This window comes from Argentina silus, assembly GCF_951799395.1.
Source record: "Argentina silus genome assembly, chromosome: 10".
Lineage (NCBI taxonomy): Eukaryota > Metazoa > Chordata > Actinopteri > Argentiniformes > Argentinidae > Argentina > Argentina silus.
In genome coordinates this window covers 22,286,823-22,306,953 of record NC_139664.1, presented here as the reverse complement: position 1 = coordinate 22,306,953, position 20,131 = coordinate 22,286,823, and the positions used below count along the sequence as shown (strand labels likewise).

General features: G+C 41.6%; 1 protein-coding gene across 1 annotated transcript in view; it reads left to right on the top strand.

Annotated features, from left to right (window-relative positions):
• Positions 1 to 20,131, top strand: part of thbs3a (thrombospondin 3a) — a gene marked incomplete at its 3' end in the record, with an annotated part of 53,384 nt that overhangs the window by 24,278 nt on the left and 8,975 nt on the right. Inside the window, exons 10-26 of the mRNA XM_083679483.1 lie at positions 4,797 to 5,003; positions 6,907 to 7,160; positions 7,648 to 7,750; positions 7,987 to 8,013; positions 8,228 to 8,310; positions 8,397 to 8,448; positions 8,693 to 8,841; positions 9,353 to 9,493; positions 9,589 to 9,663; positions 9,769 to 9,921; positions 11,759 to 11,869; positions 12,478 to 12,585; positions 12,736 to 12,895; positions 14,493 to 14,611; positions 14,765 to 14,817; positions 16,196 to 16,377; positions 18,448 to 18,626. Coding sequence (XP_083535609.1) covers positions 4,797 to 5,003; positions 6,907 to 7,160; positions 7,648 to 7,750; positions 7,987 to 8,013; positions 8,228 to 8,310; positions 8,397 to 8,448; positions 8,693 to 8,841; positions 9,353 to 9,493; positions 9,589 to 9,663; positions 9,769 to 9,921; positions 11,759 to 11,869; positions 12,478 to 12,585; positions 12,736 to 12,895; positions 14,493 to 14,611; positions 14,765 to 14,817; positions 16,196 to 16,377; positions 18,448 to 18,626 — 2,156 coding nt within the window. The remainder of the gene's footprint in view (positions 1 to 4,796; positions 5,004 to 6,906; positions 7,161 to 7,647; positions 7,751 to 7,986; positions 8,014 to 8,227; positions 8,311 to 8,396; positions 8,449 to 8,692; positions 8,842 to 9,352; positions 9,494 to 9,588; positions 9,664 to 9,768; positions 9,922 to 11,758; positions 11,870 to 12,477; positions 12,586 to 12,735; positions 12,896 to 14,492; positions 14,612 to 14,764; positions 14,818 to 16,195; positions 16,378 to 18,447; positions 18,627 to 20,131) is intronic.

The following is a 20,131-nucleotide window of genomic DNA, read 5'->3' as shown; positions in this document are numbered from 1 at the left end:
TGGGGTGCATTTTGTGACTTGTCTACTAAAATGAAGTGGACACATTTGTTCTCAATTATTTCAAAGAACAGTCGTTTTCTGGGTTAGGCTACGCCTGGTACATCATGTAGTTGAAAGAAAAGTCTGGAGTCTTATTTTGTGCCATGAATAAATAAACAAACACTGCGAAGGATTATACCAGAATGAATATTGGTAAGAACTGCAACCTGATTTGTAGCTATGATTAAGCAGTGTGACTTACGGGCTACTTTCCATGTGCGTAAAATCAGAACGGTACGACTCGCACGATGCCCTTTCTCTGCTTCACCGTTATAGCTCGAGTTTTGCTGTTCATTTGTATACTGTAAATTCCAGTATTGCTTCATTGCTGGCACTATAAACCCCTTATTTAAAAAAAATAATTATTTGCTCCCTGTGTAAATAATGGATCAATCAAAATTACTTTCAGAAATGACTCTAACCTCATTTACAAACATTAAATGTGAAATAGTTTTCTATTAATTCTTGATTTATCAATAAGGCTGATGGAGATCATTTCACTCTGATCATTTCACACTGAGAAACTGTTTTTACACCCATGTCATACAATTCATGTCTGTTAATACTTTTATCCTCTTGAACAGGAGCATAGAACGTGTGAAGCCAACTATTTTCTGACTTCCTTACTTACTTTCCCCCTTTTTTTTCTCTCTCTCTCCCTCCCCCTTGAGTCGTCACTGCTTGCTTCTGGCAAAGCTCCTGACCATTGCCGGACACCATTGTCCAAACAGTTGTGTGAACTTATGTGAAGGTGTGAGTGTGAGTGTGAGAGTCCTGCTCTTATTATTCTTCCTCTTTTTTTTTGTGGCCCACTGGGTTTTCATATCAAACGATGTGTCAGTGTAGGGTTTTGCTTTTGTGAGCATTAACTGCTCTGTCACAATGTTTAGGAATGCTACTACCAATGAACAGGCTTCTCCATCTCTAACCTTACCCTAACCCTAACTGTTAACCTTAACCAATCGTAAACCTATATTGAAAGAGATGCTACAGGATATTTGTATATTTTCAGCCACTAGTTCTAAAATGAGCACTCACAAGACAAAAAACGAGTCCCTGAAATAGAAAAGAATGTGTCAAGAAATTACATTTACATTTACATTTTTGGGATTTAGCAGACGCCTTTATCCAAAGCGACTTACAACAAATACATTTGTCTAACTAAGTGAATCATCTATCCATCAGTCATCATAAGAAACAGAAATCTATGCTTGGACCAGGGTACATTGGCAGTCTCAATGCTAGAAGAAGGAAGAATTACTTTATATTTTTACTTTATTATTTTTGTATTAATTTATTTACAGTAGAGAAACTGTACAGGGAGGTAGTGGGGATGAAGAGGTCTTTAGGAGGGACAGTTAACATGTAGCCTGAAGAGATGGGTCTCCAATCTATGGCAGAAGATAGGTTGTGACTCTGCTGTCCTGACAGCAGTGGGAAGCTCGTTCCACCAGCAGGGCGCCAGGACAGTGAAAAGCTGTGACCAAGTGAAAAGCTGTGACCACTGCTACATCCACGTAGAGGTGGCGGTGCCAGGCGGCCAGCCGAAGTGGAAGAGCGGAATGATCGGGCAGGGGTTTGGAGGTTTGCAAATAGGAAGAGGCTGTTCTCTTTGCTGCCCTGTAGGCGAGCACCAGGGTCTTGAATCTGATGCGAGTTGCAACCGGGAGCCAGTGAAGGGTGCGAAGGAGGGGGGTGACATGGGAGAACTTGGGGAGATTGAACACCAGACGGGCAGCAGCATTCTGGATTAACTGCAGAGGTCTGATGGCGGAGGCGGGAAGCCCGGCCAAGAGTGCGTTGCAGTAGTCAAGGCGGGAGATCACAAGTGTCTGGACCAAGAGTTGTGCTGCTTCTCTCTTGAGGAATGGACGTATACTTCTGATGTTGTAGAGGAAGAATCTACAGGAGCGTGCTGTCGCTGTGATGCTATCGCACAGGATAAGTGGTTGTCAAGGATCACCTCAAGATTCTTGGCTGTCTGGGAGGAGGTCACAGTAGAGCAGCTCAGTCTTGTTAAGGATGAGCTTGAGGTGGTGGGCTGACATCCAAGCAGAAATGTCCGCAAGACACGCAGAGACACGTGTTGCCACCTGTGAGTCAGAGGGGGGGAAAGAGATAAAGAGTTGAGTGTCATCTGCGTAGCAGTCGTAGGAGAAACCATGTGAGGAAATTACCGAACCAAGAGATTTGGTATAGAGGGAAAACAGTAAGGGCCCTAGGACAGAGCCCTGGGGGACCCCAGTGGTGAGGGCTCGTGGAGAGGACAGCGACCCTCTCCACGTCACCTGGTAAGAGCGATCGGCCAGGTGGAATGCAAACTAGGAGAGTGCAGAGCCAGAGATGCCCAGTTCTGAGAGGGTGGAGAGAAGGATCGGGTGATTTACTGTGTCGAATGCAGCAGACAGGTCCAGAAGAATGAGAACAGAGGAGAGGGAGGAAGCTTGAGCAGAGTGCAGAGCAAGGAGAGCAGTCTCAGTAGTGCCCAGCCTTAAAGTCCAATTGGTGAAGGAGGTTGATCTGAAGGAGATAGTGAGGCAGTTGGTTAGAGACAGCACGTTCAAAGGTTTTAAATAAGAAGGAGAGAAGGGATACCGGTCTGTAGTTATGCAACAGACGGGTCAAGAGTTGGTTTCTTGTGAAGAGGCTTGACGATGGCTGTCTAAAAGGCAGCTGTGACATAACTTGTGGAGGAATTGATTATGGTGGTAAGGAACAGATTGAACCCGCTTGGATGTGACCAGCTTTAGAATATCATCGGGGGAGAGGGGGGGGAAGAGCTGATAAAACAGAGACCGAGTGTAGCGCAGTGGGTGTGGGAGGAGTGGTAGCGGTGTTGGCGAGAGGTAGAGAGAAAGAGCTGCTAATGTCATCAACCTTCTTTTCAAAGTCGTTGTCATCTGCAGACAGGGAGGAGGGAGTAGAGGGAGGAGGTGGGTTGAGGAGTGAGGAAAATGTGGAGAACAGTTTTCTTGAGTCAGAGGCAGACGATTGAATGTTGGAATGGTAGTAAGAAGCTCTAGCAGATGATGCAGAGGTGGTGTCATTGAGGAGGAGAGAGAAAGAAGGTTTTGGGTCATCAGGGAGGCCAGTTTTTCTCCATTTCCTCTCAGCTGTCCGGAGCCCTATTCTACAAGCTTGCAGGGATTCAGACAGTTGAGGTTAGTGGACAGAGTCGAAGGATGAGGAAAGAGTGGACAGGAGGATGGAGGAGGCTGCATCAGTGGATAGAAGGGAGAAGGATTCAACAGGGGGTAGGGAGGATAAGACAGAGGAAGAGAGAGCGGTGAGGGAGAGGGTGAGCAGGTTGTGATGAGAGGATACAGTGTGGGTAGTCTGACTGTTGATCAGAAACTGGACGAGGGGGAACAGTAAATTGGAGGTATGGGAGGATCTGGTGAAGACAAGGTCGCTGAGCTGATTGCCCGTCTTGTGAGTCGGAGGAGAGTGGGACAGGGTAAGGTCGAAGGAGGAGAGAAGGTCAAGTACTCCAGATGAGTGAAGCTTCTCTGACTGGATGTTGAAGTCACCCAGTAGTGAGAGCAGTGTGCCATCCTCAGGGAAGAAGCTGAGAAGGATATCCATCTCTTCTAAGAAGTGACCAAGCTAACCTGGGGGACGATAGATAACAACAATGTGAAGTTTGATGGGAGGTGACAGAATTCGAAGGAGGATATGGAAAGGTGTGACAGGGGAAGGACATTATGTGTTCACTTAGGTGAGATGAGGAGTCCTGTGCCTCCCTCTCGGCCAGAGAGTCTATGGGAATGAGAAAAGGAGTAGGCATCAGAGAGGGCTGCCGGAGTAGCGGTGTTTTCCATTGTAATCCACGTCTCTGTGAGAGCAAGGAAGTGGAGGGACATGAAGCAGGCGTAAGCTAAGATAGCCTCTGCTTTCCGGACCGCTGACAGTTCCAAAGTCCTCCCACGACAATGAGGTTGTGGTCAGTTGGGCACGGTGGGTAGATTAGATTAGAAGGGTTGCGGGGAGGTGTAGCGTCTGTGTCCTCCTGAGGGATGAAATAACAGGAATGGGGAGAAAGCACATTGTGATATTTGCCGGTTTTGAGACAGAGGGTTTGTGGGCAATACAAGATGTATGTAGAGCTCAATACAACATTTCACTCGTGGTGAAAAAATGAACGAATAATAAATTAATAAAAAATAATAAAAAATACTTTGTAGTTTGGCCTTCCTCGATGGACTCTGATTGGACAGAGAGGGGCACACCTCCCCACTCCCATGAGTAAAAGCTTACTTTGCAAACGTTTGTTGGCCTTAATCTGAGGACTGTGATATTATGAGAAATAATGACCCCCCCACCCCCCAATCCAAGCAGGTGTGTTATCTTGGCTGTGCTGGTTTTGTATCTTTATACTTTTTTGTACATTATCTCAATAATACACATGTAAAATAATACTTTATTTTATATTCACAATAAATCATTGAGACATGACATGAAATAGAATAAATTTTTCTTATATCTTTATGTTGTTTATGTTATTTTCCTGTATATTTCCTAGTACTATAGAGATGACAATCTTCAATCACTTAACAGTAATATGATGGCAGCACTGCGGTAAACTGTGTTATCTTCTTGCTCCTCTTTCTCTCTCTTTATCATGTCATTCCTCAATCCTTCCTCTCCCTCACTTTTCTCACCTCTCACTCCTCTGATCTCTTACATTTTTTTGCCTCTCTATTCATCTTCCTATCCATCTATCTCTCCTCTCTCTCTCTCTCTTTCTTTCTCTCCAGTGATTGACATGCTGAGTCTGCAGGACTCTAAGCAGAGTGTGGCAGCAGTGAAGAAGGTGGCGGGTGCTCTGAGCACGCTCAGTGACATCTACCTCGTGTCTACCTTCCGCCTGCCACCCAAGCTGGGCGGAGTGCTGCTTGGCCTCTACAGCAAACAAGACAACAAGAAATACCTGGAGCTTTCCATCATGGGCAAAATCAACAAAGGTATTGCCTATGTGTACACGTAAAAGTACTTAGCACTTTCTCAAGGGCACGTCGGCAGGGGTAGGCAGAGTCAAATGATTAGCTACAGTAGCATGGGTGAGTTTCCTGAAAGGTTGTTGTTTTCATCTGCCAACACAACAATTCACAAAAAAACATGTTTTAAAATGTCAAGATATCTCGCTTTGAATGCCCTGGGCCCAGTATTTCAAAACTGAATCTAGATCAGAATGATGAAAATCTTTTTTTGCTATCCAGGATCAGATCAAGCTTGCTGATTTCCCCAATACTACTAAAGATCTATCGGATAGACCTGACCCTGGATCGTAAAAAATAATCAGGATTAGATCAAAATCCTTAGATTAGATTAAATCGTAGAATTGGGTATTTCAAATCAGAAAAATTAGATTCTGATCATTTGGAGATTCGGATTTGGTAATCTGACCTTTAATCAAGATTGAATGTTGTTTTTGTGTATTTCAAAACTCAAAGGTAGTGATCAAGATAATCTTGATCCCACTGGAAGGGTAGATTCAGGGTGGATTTTGAAGGTGAAAGTCACTACAACCAATTAAATAAGGTGAAGATGTTGGGGGGGGAAAAAATAATAAACATTTTAAATACAGGTTAGTAATAGTATTTAATGTTGTGTGATGTTGATTAGATGTTTAATGTGTTTTATTATGATGTGATTACAGATAAGTGAATGCATGTTCTTACAAGTGACATGCAAGCTGTCTTTTTTTGTCTTCGCTACCTTTCATCATGTAGTTCACTCATTTCATGACAACATTTTGTAACCTTACTTCGCCCAGTAGAGGGCAAGATAGAGGTCTATACAGTGCACTTAAAATCTAGATTCTGTGATACTGATTTTGTGTTATCTAGTTCAGAATGATCCTATTCGATAATATTTTTGAAATATCGGCTCAAAATCAGCCAAATCTGATCCTGGATATCATAAAAGGGGATTACAGAATCTGGATCATCCTGATCCAGATCAAACATTTTGAAATACTGGGCCCAGTCCTGATATTACACATTGCCCATTTGAGTAAACTTCTACAATTCAAGCCAAGATTCCCCTCTCCCTCCCATGCGAGGTCTTTCTGTTGAACAGTGCAAGAGCTAGTGCCGGCTGCTCTCTGGGAATCACTGGCATGGTAGAGCAGGGTCAGAGAGCAAAAAACTGAAATAAACACAGACCTCGCGTTTCAATAGCTATGATGCAGTTGCACGCGAAATGATGATAGTTCAACACTCTATGCATCGTGGATTAACCAGAAATACAATAAATACTTTAAGAGCTCCAAACATTTTGGGAAACTCACCTCAGCAGTAATTCCCAACTGGTAACAGAGATGGATCACAATAGTATCTGCGCCCTGTCAATTTCTTTAGATAAGCTTAATTTAGTCAACCTGTCCTGATCTATCAATTTGACTTGTTTGCTTTCTGCCAATTAGATAATTTCAGGTATCGTATCACTCGGGTTTGACCTTCATCAGTTCCTCCGGAATTTCAGCTAAAGGCTTCGTTGTGGCATGAAATGTTGATATTTTGTTTGTGTGGTGGATCAAAGAAAAATTACATGTATGCAAACTCCCCCCTCACTCTGTTTTTCACTCTTTTCTCCTTTTGTTTCCCTCACCACCACTTTTCTTCCTCTTCCTGCCCCCCGTCTACGTCTCACTCTCTTTCTCTCTTCCACTTATACCTCACTGTCATTCACATACCAATTTACAGTTCTTTAACATCTCTCTTCCAAGCCCTAACCCCCCCCTTCTCTCCTACTCTTCTTTTTAGATGTTCTCTGCTCCCACTATTACCAGGTGCCTTGGTCATGTACAGAATCCTTAATTTTTTTCTTTCTCCCCATTTCCCTCCCCTCTCTCACCTACTGTAGCGCTGGTGCGTTACGTGAGAGAGGATGGCAAACTCCACACCGTCAACCTCCAGAACGCCAACCTGGCTGACGGGCGCACACACTCCATCATCCTCCGGGTCGGGGGCCTGCGCAGGGACAAACTCCACCTGGAGCTCTACGTCAACTGCCGATTGGCTGACTCCAGCCAGGGTCTCCCGCCATTGGTTCCTCTCCCAGCAGAGGCGGAGATGGTGGAGATTCGGAACGGCTACAAGGCTTACGCACGGTTACAGGTGAAAGAAACATGAAATTGTTCTTAATTGACCTGTCTGGTTAAATAAATCAACATATTCTTAAAGACAGTGTACACTGTAGTCATTGTACCAAAGGCTGAATGTAAAATCAATTGCTAGCCCCTATGCCTACGGGATCATCCAGTATAATTGGGCTTCCACTCACCATCTCCTCTCCTTCATCTGCACTGATTTCGAAAACACAGTATAGAAGGTGGCAGCAAGAAAGCAAGATGGTCGCGGTCGACTGGAAATTAGATTTAACTTTAATATTCATGCATATGCACCTATGTGTTGATTGTATGTACAGGTATACTGCAATTCAGGAGATTATATCAATATTACGGTTACTATTATCTTATCTTGATTATGAGTCAAAGTGCATTTTGTATTTATATACAAGAACCTACATATGGGCACCCTTCTATGTGTATAAGACTTGTATGTCCCTGTCTATAGCTATGGTGTGACACTTTACTTTTTGCAGGGCTCCGTGGAGTCCCTCAAAGTGGCACTAGGGGGCACTGTGGCCAAAGCTGGCACCTTGACTGACTGTCCTTTCCAGGGTGACTCCTCAGCCTACAACACAGGTACATACAAAACCTTTCTAAATTTTTAGGAACACAATTCATCGCCTCCTCTCCTCAGTCCTCCACTCACTTCGTCCTCAAAAAGCATTGGAGGAGAATATGTATATAAGTATAGAGCAAAGAGGACAACATCCCTGAGTAGTAAAAAGTGAATGTAAGATAAGACAATGAGAATACAGTATAGTATATTCTTGGGTGTTTAAAATGACTCTCAACCGACTCAACCCTTCCTACAGTTGGTGGGGAAGTGAACTCCATTCTAGGTGAGTGTGTCTAAATATAGATTTGATTTTGTATGTGCCTATTCATTCCACGCACCCACTTACTCTCTTTTTCTTGATCTGCATTTCCTCTACATCTCTCTCCCTCCGCCCCCTGGCATTCTTTGTGCATTATACTAATACTATAATGATGATGCAGCAAGTTTTTAAAAACATATACGCTTTATATTGATTGACTGTGGTGGTTCAATGTCAGGTGACCACACAAAGGCTCTGATTGGTCAACTGATGATCTTCAACCAGATCTTGGGGGAGCTACGAGAGGACATCAGAGAACAAGTGAGTGTGTGTGTGTGTGTGTGTGTGTGTTTGTGTGTGTGTGCACGCAGAATGTGTGTTTTCATTGATCTCCTCCCCTTGTCCAGGTGAAGGAGATGTCCCTGATTAGGAACACCATTCTGGAGTGCCAAGTGTGTGGTAAGCCAATGTGTAGAAAAAGGTTAAACTTGATCCTTATGTTCTGTTATTATATGTTTATGTTTATATGTATGTTTGATAGAGTGTAAAATGATAATTCACTCTACAGTATACCTGCAGCTTTTGTCATGTTTATATCTAGTCTATTGTTTCCTAGACTACTGTTTATACACTATCATTAATATGAAAGTGAAAGCTTCAACTAAAGATAAAGACATCCTGGCCATGTTTGGTGCCTCCCCAGGGTTCCATGAGCCCCGCTCCCGCTGCACCCCCAGCCCCTGCTATAAGGGGGTGTCCTGCATGGAGACCTCTGACTTCCCAGGGTACCGCTGTGGGCCCTGCCCTGAGGGCACGACAGGCAACGGCACCCACTGCCAGGACGTTGACGAGGTACAGCACAATAACAACAATATTCTAATATGATTTAAAGGTGCCTTCCCTCACTTTCATTACCCTTGGGGCAACTCAAGGTACTGCGAACACATTCAGTCAAAAAGTGGAAATGAAACAAAACAGTTAACCCCATCAGTATACACAAATCTGTAAAAAAGCACTGTAGACCAGCAATGAGAGTTAAAGTTTGCATTCTACGTTTTTGTGCGCCTGTCATTGAATGGTGGGTTGAATTAATCTGAATGAAGCTTGAACCTTGACAAGGTTTGTAGGGTGACAGTGGAGCTGTTGTCAAAATAGACCATACACTTAAAGCACTCTGCATGGCTCTTATTTCAAATGGACACTATAACTGTATGCCTGTCTCTCTTTGTGTTTATCTCTCGTCCTCCTCCTTTTCTTTTTATCTTTATATTTTTGTCTTGTATTTTCTCTTTCTCTCCATCTTCATCTCTCCCACCCTCCTTCTCTCTCTTTCCCTATCTCCTTCCTCTCCTTCCTCTGTCAGTGTTCGATGGCCCAGCCCTGTTACTCCCCTAGTGCGTGTATCAACACAGCTAAAGGCTTCTCCTGTGACCCCTGCCCCCCGGGACTCTGGGGTCCACCCCTTACTGGGGTGGGACTGGAGTATGCCAAGAACTACAAGCAGGTACACACACACACACACACACACACACACACTTTTCAGTTTTCAAGTTAACACACACTATAGATTTCCTGATTACAGTAACTTTTTGTCCATAGGAGTGTACAGACATCGATGAGTGTGTTGAACTGGCCAACGCCTGTGTACCCAACTCTATATGCACCAACACCATTGTAAGTCTGCTCTCACTGCTCCTATGTTAATGTGCCTGTTCAAATGGATCAGTAGTTTCCAATCTCCACAAATGAGACTGCAGCCCCTCCCTCTCCCTCTCCCAGGGCTCGTTCAGGTGTGGCAGCTGCAAGGTGGGTTTCTTGGGCAACCAGACGACGGGCTGCATCCCCCGTAACTCCTGCGCCACGCTCAGCTTCAATCCCTGTGACGCCAATGCACATTGTGTCATCGAGAGGAACGGAGAGGTCTCCTGTTCGGTGAGTTCCTGCAGTAGTAAGGTCTTCAAAGGTACAGGAAATAAAACATTTTGGTGTAGAAAGGTCGGATAAGGTCCATTATGTTAATTTTTTGATGGCTCCATCAAAAACAAAGGATATTATAGAAACATATCAATACCACTGCAATGGCACAGTTTTCGGATACTTTGATGCCAAATAAATGCTGATGCCTTTGTGAATTCTAGGACTGGGTGGATGGAGGGGGGGGGGGGGGGGGGGTGGAGCAAAATTACCCTGAAAGCTAATACTGCCAGCCTCAAGATATAATATGATTTGTGTAATGAAAGCATGTATTATATGAGTAAAACTAAGACCCAGTTGGGATCGTAATAAACTAACACATTTTGGGAGCAGCAGCCAGTGCTCTCTTGTTGACACTTCAATTTAGCACCTAGGCTAAATATTTTTACATGTGTGCATACCATCTCTCTTAACGTCATATGAATAATATACAGTGCCCTGCATAAGTAATGGGACAGTAAAGCATGTTTTCTTCTTTTGGCTCTACACTCCAGAAGTTTTAATTTTAAATCAAACAATTACTATGAGTAAAAGTAGAGATTGTCAGCTTTTATTTGTGTACAGTTTCACCATTCAGAAATTACAACACTTGTTATACATAGTCCCCCTATTTTAGGGTAAGAAAAGAAGAAATGGGACAATTGGCTTGGCAGATCTTTCTGGTTATTCAGATGTGTTCCGTCACATCATTTGCAGGCATAAGAGAGCTGTCAATATCTAGTATTGATTCTAGGCGTTGTATTTACCTTTGGAGTTTGCTATTGGTGTCTGTAAACATGAGGACCAAAGAGGTGTCAATGAAAGTCAAGGAAGTCATTATTGGGTTGAAAAATCAGAGAAACATAGCCAAAATCTTAGGCTTGCCAAAATCAACATCATTAAAAAGAACATAATTAAAAAGAAAAATAGGAAGACATCCACAGTGGATGACTGAAGAATGCTCACCATAATTAAGAAAAGCCCCAAAACAACTGATCAGTAACACTCTCCAGGAGGTAGGCGTCAATGTGTCAGAGACTACCATCCGTAGAATACGTCACCAGCCAAACTACAGAGGCTTCACTGCAAGGTGCAAACCACTAGTTATCCTCAAAAAGGATAGTCAGGTTACAGTTTGCTAAAAAGTACCTAAAAAAACCTGCAGAGGTCTGGAAAAGGTTATTGTGGACAAATAAGATCACTATTATCCTGATTGCAGGAGGAAAGTTTGGAGAAAAAAGGATCAAGATTTACAGCATCTCATCTGTGATACAATGGTTCAGGTGTTATGATTTGGGCATGTACAGCTGCCACTAGAACTTACTTGTCTTAATTGATGATGTTAGCAACTAGGGAGTTTTTTCAATGCCAAAAAGTAGAAACTGGCCAAGTCAATCTTTAGATTTAAATCCAATTGAACATGTATTTCATTTGTTGATGATAACATTTTAAGCAAAAATACCTCAAAACAAACAACAACTGAAAATGAAGTCAGTGAGTCGCAAACCTCAGGCAGTTGTTGCAGGCAAAGATTGTCGACCAAATACTAAACATGAGTGCTTATTTTGGACATTTAATACATCTGTCCCATCACTTTTGGGTATCTTGAAATGCATAAAAAGTGGTGTAATTTCTGAATGGTACAACCAATATGTACACTAATACCATCAAATAAAAGCTGAGAATCTCTACTTTAACCTCATAGTAATTGTTTGATTTCAAATCCATTCGAGTGTTCAGCCGAAAGAAGAATAAATGCTTCACTGTACTTACACAGAGCACTGTACCTGTTAATGTCTCTCTCCATTCTCTTTAGTGTAACGTGGGCTGGGCTGGCAATGGGAACACATGTGGGACAGACACAGACATAGATGGATACCCAGACCGCTCTCTCCCCTGCATGGACAACAACAAGCACTGCAAACAGGTCTGCTTTTACAATTTCTCACACACACACACACACACACACACACACATACACACACTGAATTACTTTTCAATTCCATCAATTCCAAAAGGGAATTGAATCCCAATTGGGTAATTTAAAAAAAGGGCATTCATTTTCAATTACTTTTCATTACATCTTAAATCTGAAAATCTAGGTACACTGTATGTTCCAATGGCTAGCAACCAAACTGTGCTTTTTACATTCTACTGTTAATTGAAAATTAAATTGGAGTTTCAAAACACTTCCTGAACATGAAAGCAATTTGCCCCAACCCTAATGTTGACACATGCATATCAAGGACTCACATCAGTGTATAGTGACTAGCCTATGAATAGCATCCAATTAATTTGTTATTCAATTATGGGAATAATGTAGTAACCTTACAGTAGGACAGGAGCAGGAGTTTTTCCTGACCAGACGATCTCCCTGAGTTTTTCCTGGTGAAGTCACATGGTTAGCAAAACTTCCTGACCCCTATTCATTATTAAGACACTATTAGGTAAAAAGACTACTTGTTGCCATGTATTTGCTGATTAGTGTAGATACATCATAACAACCTAACCTGACTGTGGTCTGGTGTCTCCCAGGACAACTGTGTTAACACTCCTAACTCAGGACAGGAGGACGCTGACAATGACGGGATCGGAGACCAGTGTGATGAGGACGCAGATGGAGACGGGATCAAAAACGTTGAGGTGTTTGTGTGTGTGTGTGTGTGTGTGTGTGTGTGTGGTTTGTATGTGTGCATGCATAAGTATGTGTGTCCATGTGAGCGATAGTATGGTGGTGATGATATGAATGACGATCATGATAAAGCAAAGCTGACTGTCAGTAACATTTCCCAGGATAACTGTCGACTGATGCCCAACAAAGATCAACAGAACTCAGATACTGACTCTTTTGGTGACGCCTGCGACAACTGCCCCAATGTCCCTAACATCGACCAAAGAGACACAGACACCAACGGGCAAGGGGATGCCTGTGACAATGATATAGATGGAGATGGTGTGTATTTGTTTTCTTATACACAAAGACATATACACACACATATATATATATATATATATATATATATATATATATATATATATATATATATATATATATATATATATATATAGATAGTGTCCTTCATAAGTGTTTTGTTTTTATTTTGACTATAATCCAGCAATTTCTATTTGTGGTGAAGGTACAGAAAGTACAGGCTTCCAAAAAAATACTTTGCTGGGATAGAATGTTTATTTTGATCCACGATTTGCAACATTTTACAAAACCCTATCTAACCCTGCAGTTGGGATGAGGGCATGTGACCCTGTGACGCAGCCCCTTTGGGTGCTTCGCCGGTCTCACTGAAAGAGAGAGGTGCAAACTCTGACAGACAATCTATTTATTTATTTAACCTTAACCAGGTGTCAATTAGGAACACATTCTTATTTACAGTGACGGCCTAGCGTTAACACAGTCGAGGAGTTAATGGAACAATAACAATTTCCCCTGTTTCGCTGGGGTTCCCTTTTAAGACAGCGAAAACTGACTGAATTCTATTGATTGGAACTTGGAGATTATCTGCTTTAACTTACTCAATGTTAGATGGATTGAAAAATTCCAAAATTGTTGTGTACAGTAGGTCAGTGTTTAATATATGAATTTGTCAATGATGGCAGAGTACAGTTACTGCGATAGCGGTAGTGAGTCTATTTGCCTTATTCACACTTTTTTTGTGGGTCTTACACCTCGGCAAAACAACCAACAGGGGTCATATTTGAGCAATTCTAATGGATAGGCTTATTGTACCTCAATGACACGCATTGAAGTCGGTAATATTGTGTTAGAGGGACGATCTCGGCATACTTGAGATAAATATATTATATATAACACAAGATATGTATATAATGGAATTATAATCAAAGTGAGTCATTTATTCTAAGTAAACAGAGGTTGGAAGGTTAGAATGTCTCTGTGAGATGGAGGATGTCTCTGTGAGGTGGAGGACATCTCTGTGAGGTGGAGGATGTCTGCCTGTAGTTCGACGAGCCGGTTACATCCTTCGCACACTAAATGTCCCTCTTACTCTAAGCAGGAGTCTCCCTTCATAGTCACTAAAACATTTGATATTTGGCATATACCAGTATTAAGTTATGCCCAGATATCCAGTGCAGTAATATTCACAAGTAAAGAGTAGCCTACTATAAAAGGTCCAAGTAAAACATGTCTGGTAGAAAAAAGACCTTGCAGGAAAGCAAGAAAAACAGCAATAAGTCAGGACGAGGCAGGCTTGGTAACACCACTGCCAGCCAAGTTAGAACCACACCGTTCATAAAACCATCACAGTCGGTAGACGTCGCAAGTCAGAACCCAACCACACAATTTTGGTTAAACTCCCCAGCTCATTTCAAGCACCTTCTCTACTAAATAATGTTTGTTGATTGAATCTGTGGTGTATGTGAGTGAGACTTTCCAAACACATATGGAGGGCATTGTATATGTGTACACACACACACACACACACACACACACCAAATTAATCTTCCACAAATCTTGTTCTCCTGTGAACCCCTCACCTGATCTATGACTGCTTCCTCTTGGCCATCCTGTGTTTCAGGTATCCCCAATGTCCTGGACAACTGCCCAAAGGTTCCCAACCCCATGCAGACGGACAGGGACGGGGACGGGGTAGGGGACGCATGTGACAGTTGTCCTGAGATCAGCAACCCAATGCAGGTAATTTTGTTTTATTAAAATTATTTAACAGGGCCAGGATGCTCCGATACCGTCTGCCAGATGGAAGGACCTGTTATAAAGACCACTAGAATCATCCTCACCAGTGGTCTCTGTCTCTTTTTTTTGTCTTATTCTAATCTCCTCTTCCTCTAGACGGACATTGACAACGACTTGGTGGGGGATGTGTGTGATACCAACCAGGACACGTGAGTCTGTCCTTAGCAAACAGTGTATATATACACACACACACACACACACACACACTGTTACTGCAGTCATACAGTGTATATATATATATACACTCACTGAGCACTTTATTAGGAACACCTGTACACCTTCTCATGGTGGAGGTGGTGTAATGGTGTAGGGAATGTTTTCTTGGCACACATTGGGCGCATTAATACCAATCAATCATCGCTTGAATACCACAGCCTATTTGAGTATTGTTGCTGACCATGTGCATCCCTTCATGGCCACAATTTACCCATCTTCCAGGCTTCCAGCATGATAATGCACCATGTCACAAAGCAAAAGTCGTCTCAAACTGGTTTCATGAACATGACAATGTTCATTGTTCATTGTTGTTCAGTGGCCTTCCCAGTCACTGGATCAGAATCCAATAGAACACCTTTGGGATGTGGTAGAACAGAAGATTCACAGCTTGAAAGTGCACCTGAAAAATCAGCAGGAATTGCGTGATGCAATCATGTCACCATGGACCGGAATCTCAAAGGAATGTTTCCAACATCTTGTGGAATCAATGCCACGAAGAATTGATGCTGTTTTGAGAGCAAAGCAAGGCCCTACCCAGTATTAGTGTAGTGTTCCTAATGAAGTGTTCAGTGAGTGGATACACACACACACGCACACACACACACACACACACACACACACACACTGCTACCGTAGTCATACAGTGTATACACACACACACACACACACACACACACACTGCTACTGCTGTCATACAGTGTATACACACACACACACACACTGCTACTGCTGTCATACAGTGTATACACACACACACACACACACACACACACTGCTACTGCTGTCATACAGTGCCATACCTGCTGCAGCATACACCTGCTGAAGACCCTCAAACTCACTTACTTCCACCTGCTGTGGTTTGTATGTCAACACATCTCACTCACATCTGTATTTACTTAATTTTTGTACTGCAATTGTTAGATATTCAACATGATCAAACAAAATACATCCTCATTCATTCAGTGGCAGTGAACAATTCTCATTCTATGCAGAAGCAGTCAGTTACCCAGATAATAACTACTCTCCAGTTTCAGCTGGTATAAAATATAGTACTTTTAACAAACTATGTTGTAACAATGGATACTTTTGGTACTTCAAGTAGAATTGGTAACTACAGTACATAGCACTGAATATTACGTAGTAGCACAAAGCAACTGTGTCAGAGACACATACAAAAATGTGAACATAATGAAGTCATTATTGTTCAATTTTCTACCATGTATATCCAAAGTTAACACATGATAAAATAATAACTGTGTGATGAAGTGTAACTAAACTAATAAAGTTATATTCTCTCTGTCTGTGTTTCAGGGACGGGGACGGCCATCAGGATTCCCGGGACAACTGCCCAGACATTCCCAACAGCTCCCAGCTTGACTCTGACAATGACGGAATAGGGGACGACTGTGATGACGACGATGACAATGATGGGATTTCTGATGTGGCAGATAACTGTAGGCTCATCATCAATCCCAACCAGAAGGATTCTGATGGTAACCATTAGGGGCTTGTCAATCTCTTTATACAATACTCGTATCCGTACTTGTATCCGTTATGTAGGATGTGATACTCGTAATCGTATGAAACTCGTGTTAGGACAGCCAGGAGTGTGATTTACATCCTTACAATTATGGAGCGGGTGGTTTAGAATGCCACTGAGCTGCACAAGTCGTTCAGAATGCATGTTAGCGAGCATGTCCTCCTCACGAATGGTTCCTTCATGTTATTTTCAAGGAGGGCAGTACACTGCTCTAATCCAATCATGTCAGCATGCATATCGCACACATCTCCCATTCATTTACAGACAGCTAAACTGGCCAATTAAGTTATTTTATTGAAATAGACAGGAATCCTCTCCGATTACAGATAATATAAAAAAAATGACCAGGTGATGATTGTATCTGTAAAATGTCCAATGTTTTCAGATTGGTTTCACCATTTAGATTTTATTTTTTATTTTTTTTTATATATATATACATAGTCCCACTATTTCATATTGGAAAATTGGCTTGACAGATGTTTCTGGTTGAAATATCAAAACAAAATCAATCAGAAACAGCCAAAACCTTAGACTTACCAAAATCAACAGTTTATAACATCATTAAAAAAGAAAGGAAGCTCTGGTGAACTCAGCAATCACAAACGGGCTGGTAGGCCAAGAAAGACTTCTACAGTGGATGACCAAAGAATGCACACCACAATTAAGAAAACCCTAAAAACAACTGTCCCACAGATCAGGAGCACTCTCCAGGAGGTAGGTGTGAATGTGTCAGAAACTACCATCCACAGAATACGTCACCAACCAAACTACAGAGGCTTCACTGCAAGGTGCAAACAACTAAAATGTACAGCGTAGGTAAAGAGCTGTACAGTTATTCCACAAAATGGATGGTCAGGTTACAGTTTGCTAAAAAGTACCTAAAATGCCTGCAGAGGTTTGGAAAACAGTCTTGTGGACAGATAATAATGTCATGTACCACGGTGATTGCAAGAGAAAAGTTTGGAGAAATAAGGATCTAACCCAAGATTTACAGCATACCACCTCATCAGGTCATACCACCTCATCAGGGGGTGCTATGGTTTGGGCATGTATAGCTGCCACAAGAACTGGCTAACGTGTCTTAATTGATGACGTTACTGCTGACAGCAGCAGCATAACGTGTTATAATGTCTGCTCGAGTACAAGCAAATACCTCCAAATTCATTGGATGGCGCTTCATCATACAGTAAGACAATGACCCCAAACATACTGCCATAGCAACTAGGGAATTTTTCAGCACCACAAAGCGGAAAGTTCTTGACTGGCCAAGTCAATCTTCAGATAGAAATCCAATTGAACATGCATTTCATTTCCTGATGATGACATTTTAAAACATCCTCAAAACAAACAACAACTGAACATGGCTGCAGTACAGGCCTGGCAGAGCGTCACCAGAGAAGATACCTGGTGTCTGGTGGGGTCAATGGGTCACAGACTTCAGGCAGTTATTGTATGCAAAGGATTGTCGAACAAGCCCTGAAATAGGGGGGGAGTATGTTCAAAACATTTTGTACTTTCTAAATGTTGAACCCAATCTAAAAAAAATACATTGAATTGAAGCTGAGAATCTCTACCTTGACCCCATAGTAACTGTTCTTGACTTAAAATCCAAAATGTCTGAGCTAAAAGAAGACTAAATGCTTCCTCTTTCCACTACATATGGAAGGCTGTATTTGATGTGTGTGCTTGATTTTGCATGAAGTTTGCACTTTCAGGACTATTTGATTGGTTTAGTTGTACCAGGCAAACTAAATCAAGTTCAGGTCAAGTATTTAACATTATTTGAAGTATGTTTTTGAGGTCTGCAAACAACAGGGGCTTATTCAAGAAGAATATTACAGAAAGGTCAGACAGTGATGTAAAAACATGGAACCAAGATGATTCTCTGGCATGAAGTTTAGGGAATCATGTTAGCTCTATATTACATTTGTATCTGCAGCACCCCACTACTGGAAGAGGAAACACTGCTTTCTGGCATACATAATATCGTCACCTCTTTCCTCTTTCTGCGTGGCACTCATAGGTAACGGGGTGGGTGACGTGTGTGAGAATGACTTCGACAACGATTCGGTCATAGATCTGATTGACGTTTGCCCTGAGAGTGCTGAGGTCACGCTGACTGACTTCAGAGCCTATCAGACGGTCATCCTAGACCCGGAGGGTGACGCCCAGATCGACCCTAATTGGGTGGTGCTCAATCAGGTGACCATTGACCTCTCTAGCTAAAGTGAACAACTGGCAACTAGGAGGTAATACCTTGAATGTTTGTGGTGGTAAAGGAATAGTTCACCACAAAATAAAATATTTTGGATTGACTTTATTAATAAACAGAAGTATATGCTAATTAATTGACTAACTAACCACACTAACCAATCAATCAAAATTAACTTACTTGGTAATTTTTGAAAGAATCTTGGGAACCCTTCAGTGTCCATATTACTCTTCTTCTAAGTACAGTGTAACAATTGTATTTACTCTTTGCTACATTGTACACATGTACACATGGCTAGTGTAAATATAGTTTAACAATGAGTAATTGCAATACTTGTTACACATTACATACAACAGTTATTGTTAGGGTTATTGTTAACTCTAACCCTAACGGAAAGTATTCAGAACTCTTCACTTTTTCCACATTTTGTTGGTTTATAGACTCAATTTAAAATGAATTAAATTAAAAGAATTTGCCATCAATCCACACACAATACCCCAGTATGACAAAGCGAAAACAGGTTTTTAGAAATTTCAGTAAATTTATTAAAATTGAAATACAAAAATACCTCATGTACATAACTATTCAGACCCTTTGCTATGACACTCTTAGAATTAGCTAAAATGTAAAAATGCCATCAACAAATCACTCAATAAGTTGAATTGAGTCCATCTTAATGCAAGGATAATACTTCATGTAATTATGGATATCTTTGTTTTTATAGGGTCTTTGATTTGCATAGGAATCACTGTGTGGATCAGGTTGTCATTACAAATTGAGCAAATGGAGAGGAACAAAACTGCTCAGGAACGCAACTATAAGGCCTGGGGAGACTTGCAAAAATCTAGTTGAATGGTGCAGTCGATGGGACAACATCATCTCAGTCACTCTACAAAATTGGTCTATAACCAAGTGGCCAAAAACAATTCCTTAATGGAAAATAATCTCATATCCATAATTGTTTTCAATAATGAATTCAAGTGATACGGCAAAGAGTGGCTGAAAATGTGTTTATTTGGTTTTACTACAAAAAATTTATTTTACTGCAAATCCAGCACAAGTTATGGGTATGTTTGTCACTGGCAGGGACGGGGGAGTTTGTCAGGATCAAGAGAAAATTATGAAATTTGCTGGGTTGGTAGTGACATCCTAATCCACACAGTGTGTAATTGATTCCTATGCAAATCAGAGAACCTCTAAAAACAAAGATATTAATTTCAAAATTACATGAACTATTATGCTTGCATTAAGATGGACTCAATTCCACTTATTGAGTGATTTGTTGATGACATTTTTGCATTTTAGCTCATTTTAAGAGTGTCATAGCAAAGGGTCTGAAGACTTATGTACATGAGGTATTTCTGTATTTTAATTTTAATACATTTACTAACATTTCAAAAAACGTGTTTTCGCTTTGTCATCCTGGGGTATTGTGTGTGGATTGATGGCAAATTCTTTTAATTCAATCCATTTTAAATTGAGTCTATAACACAAC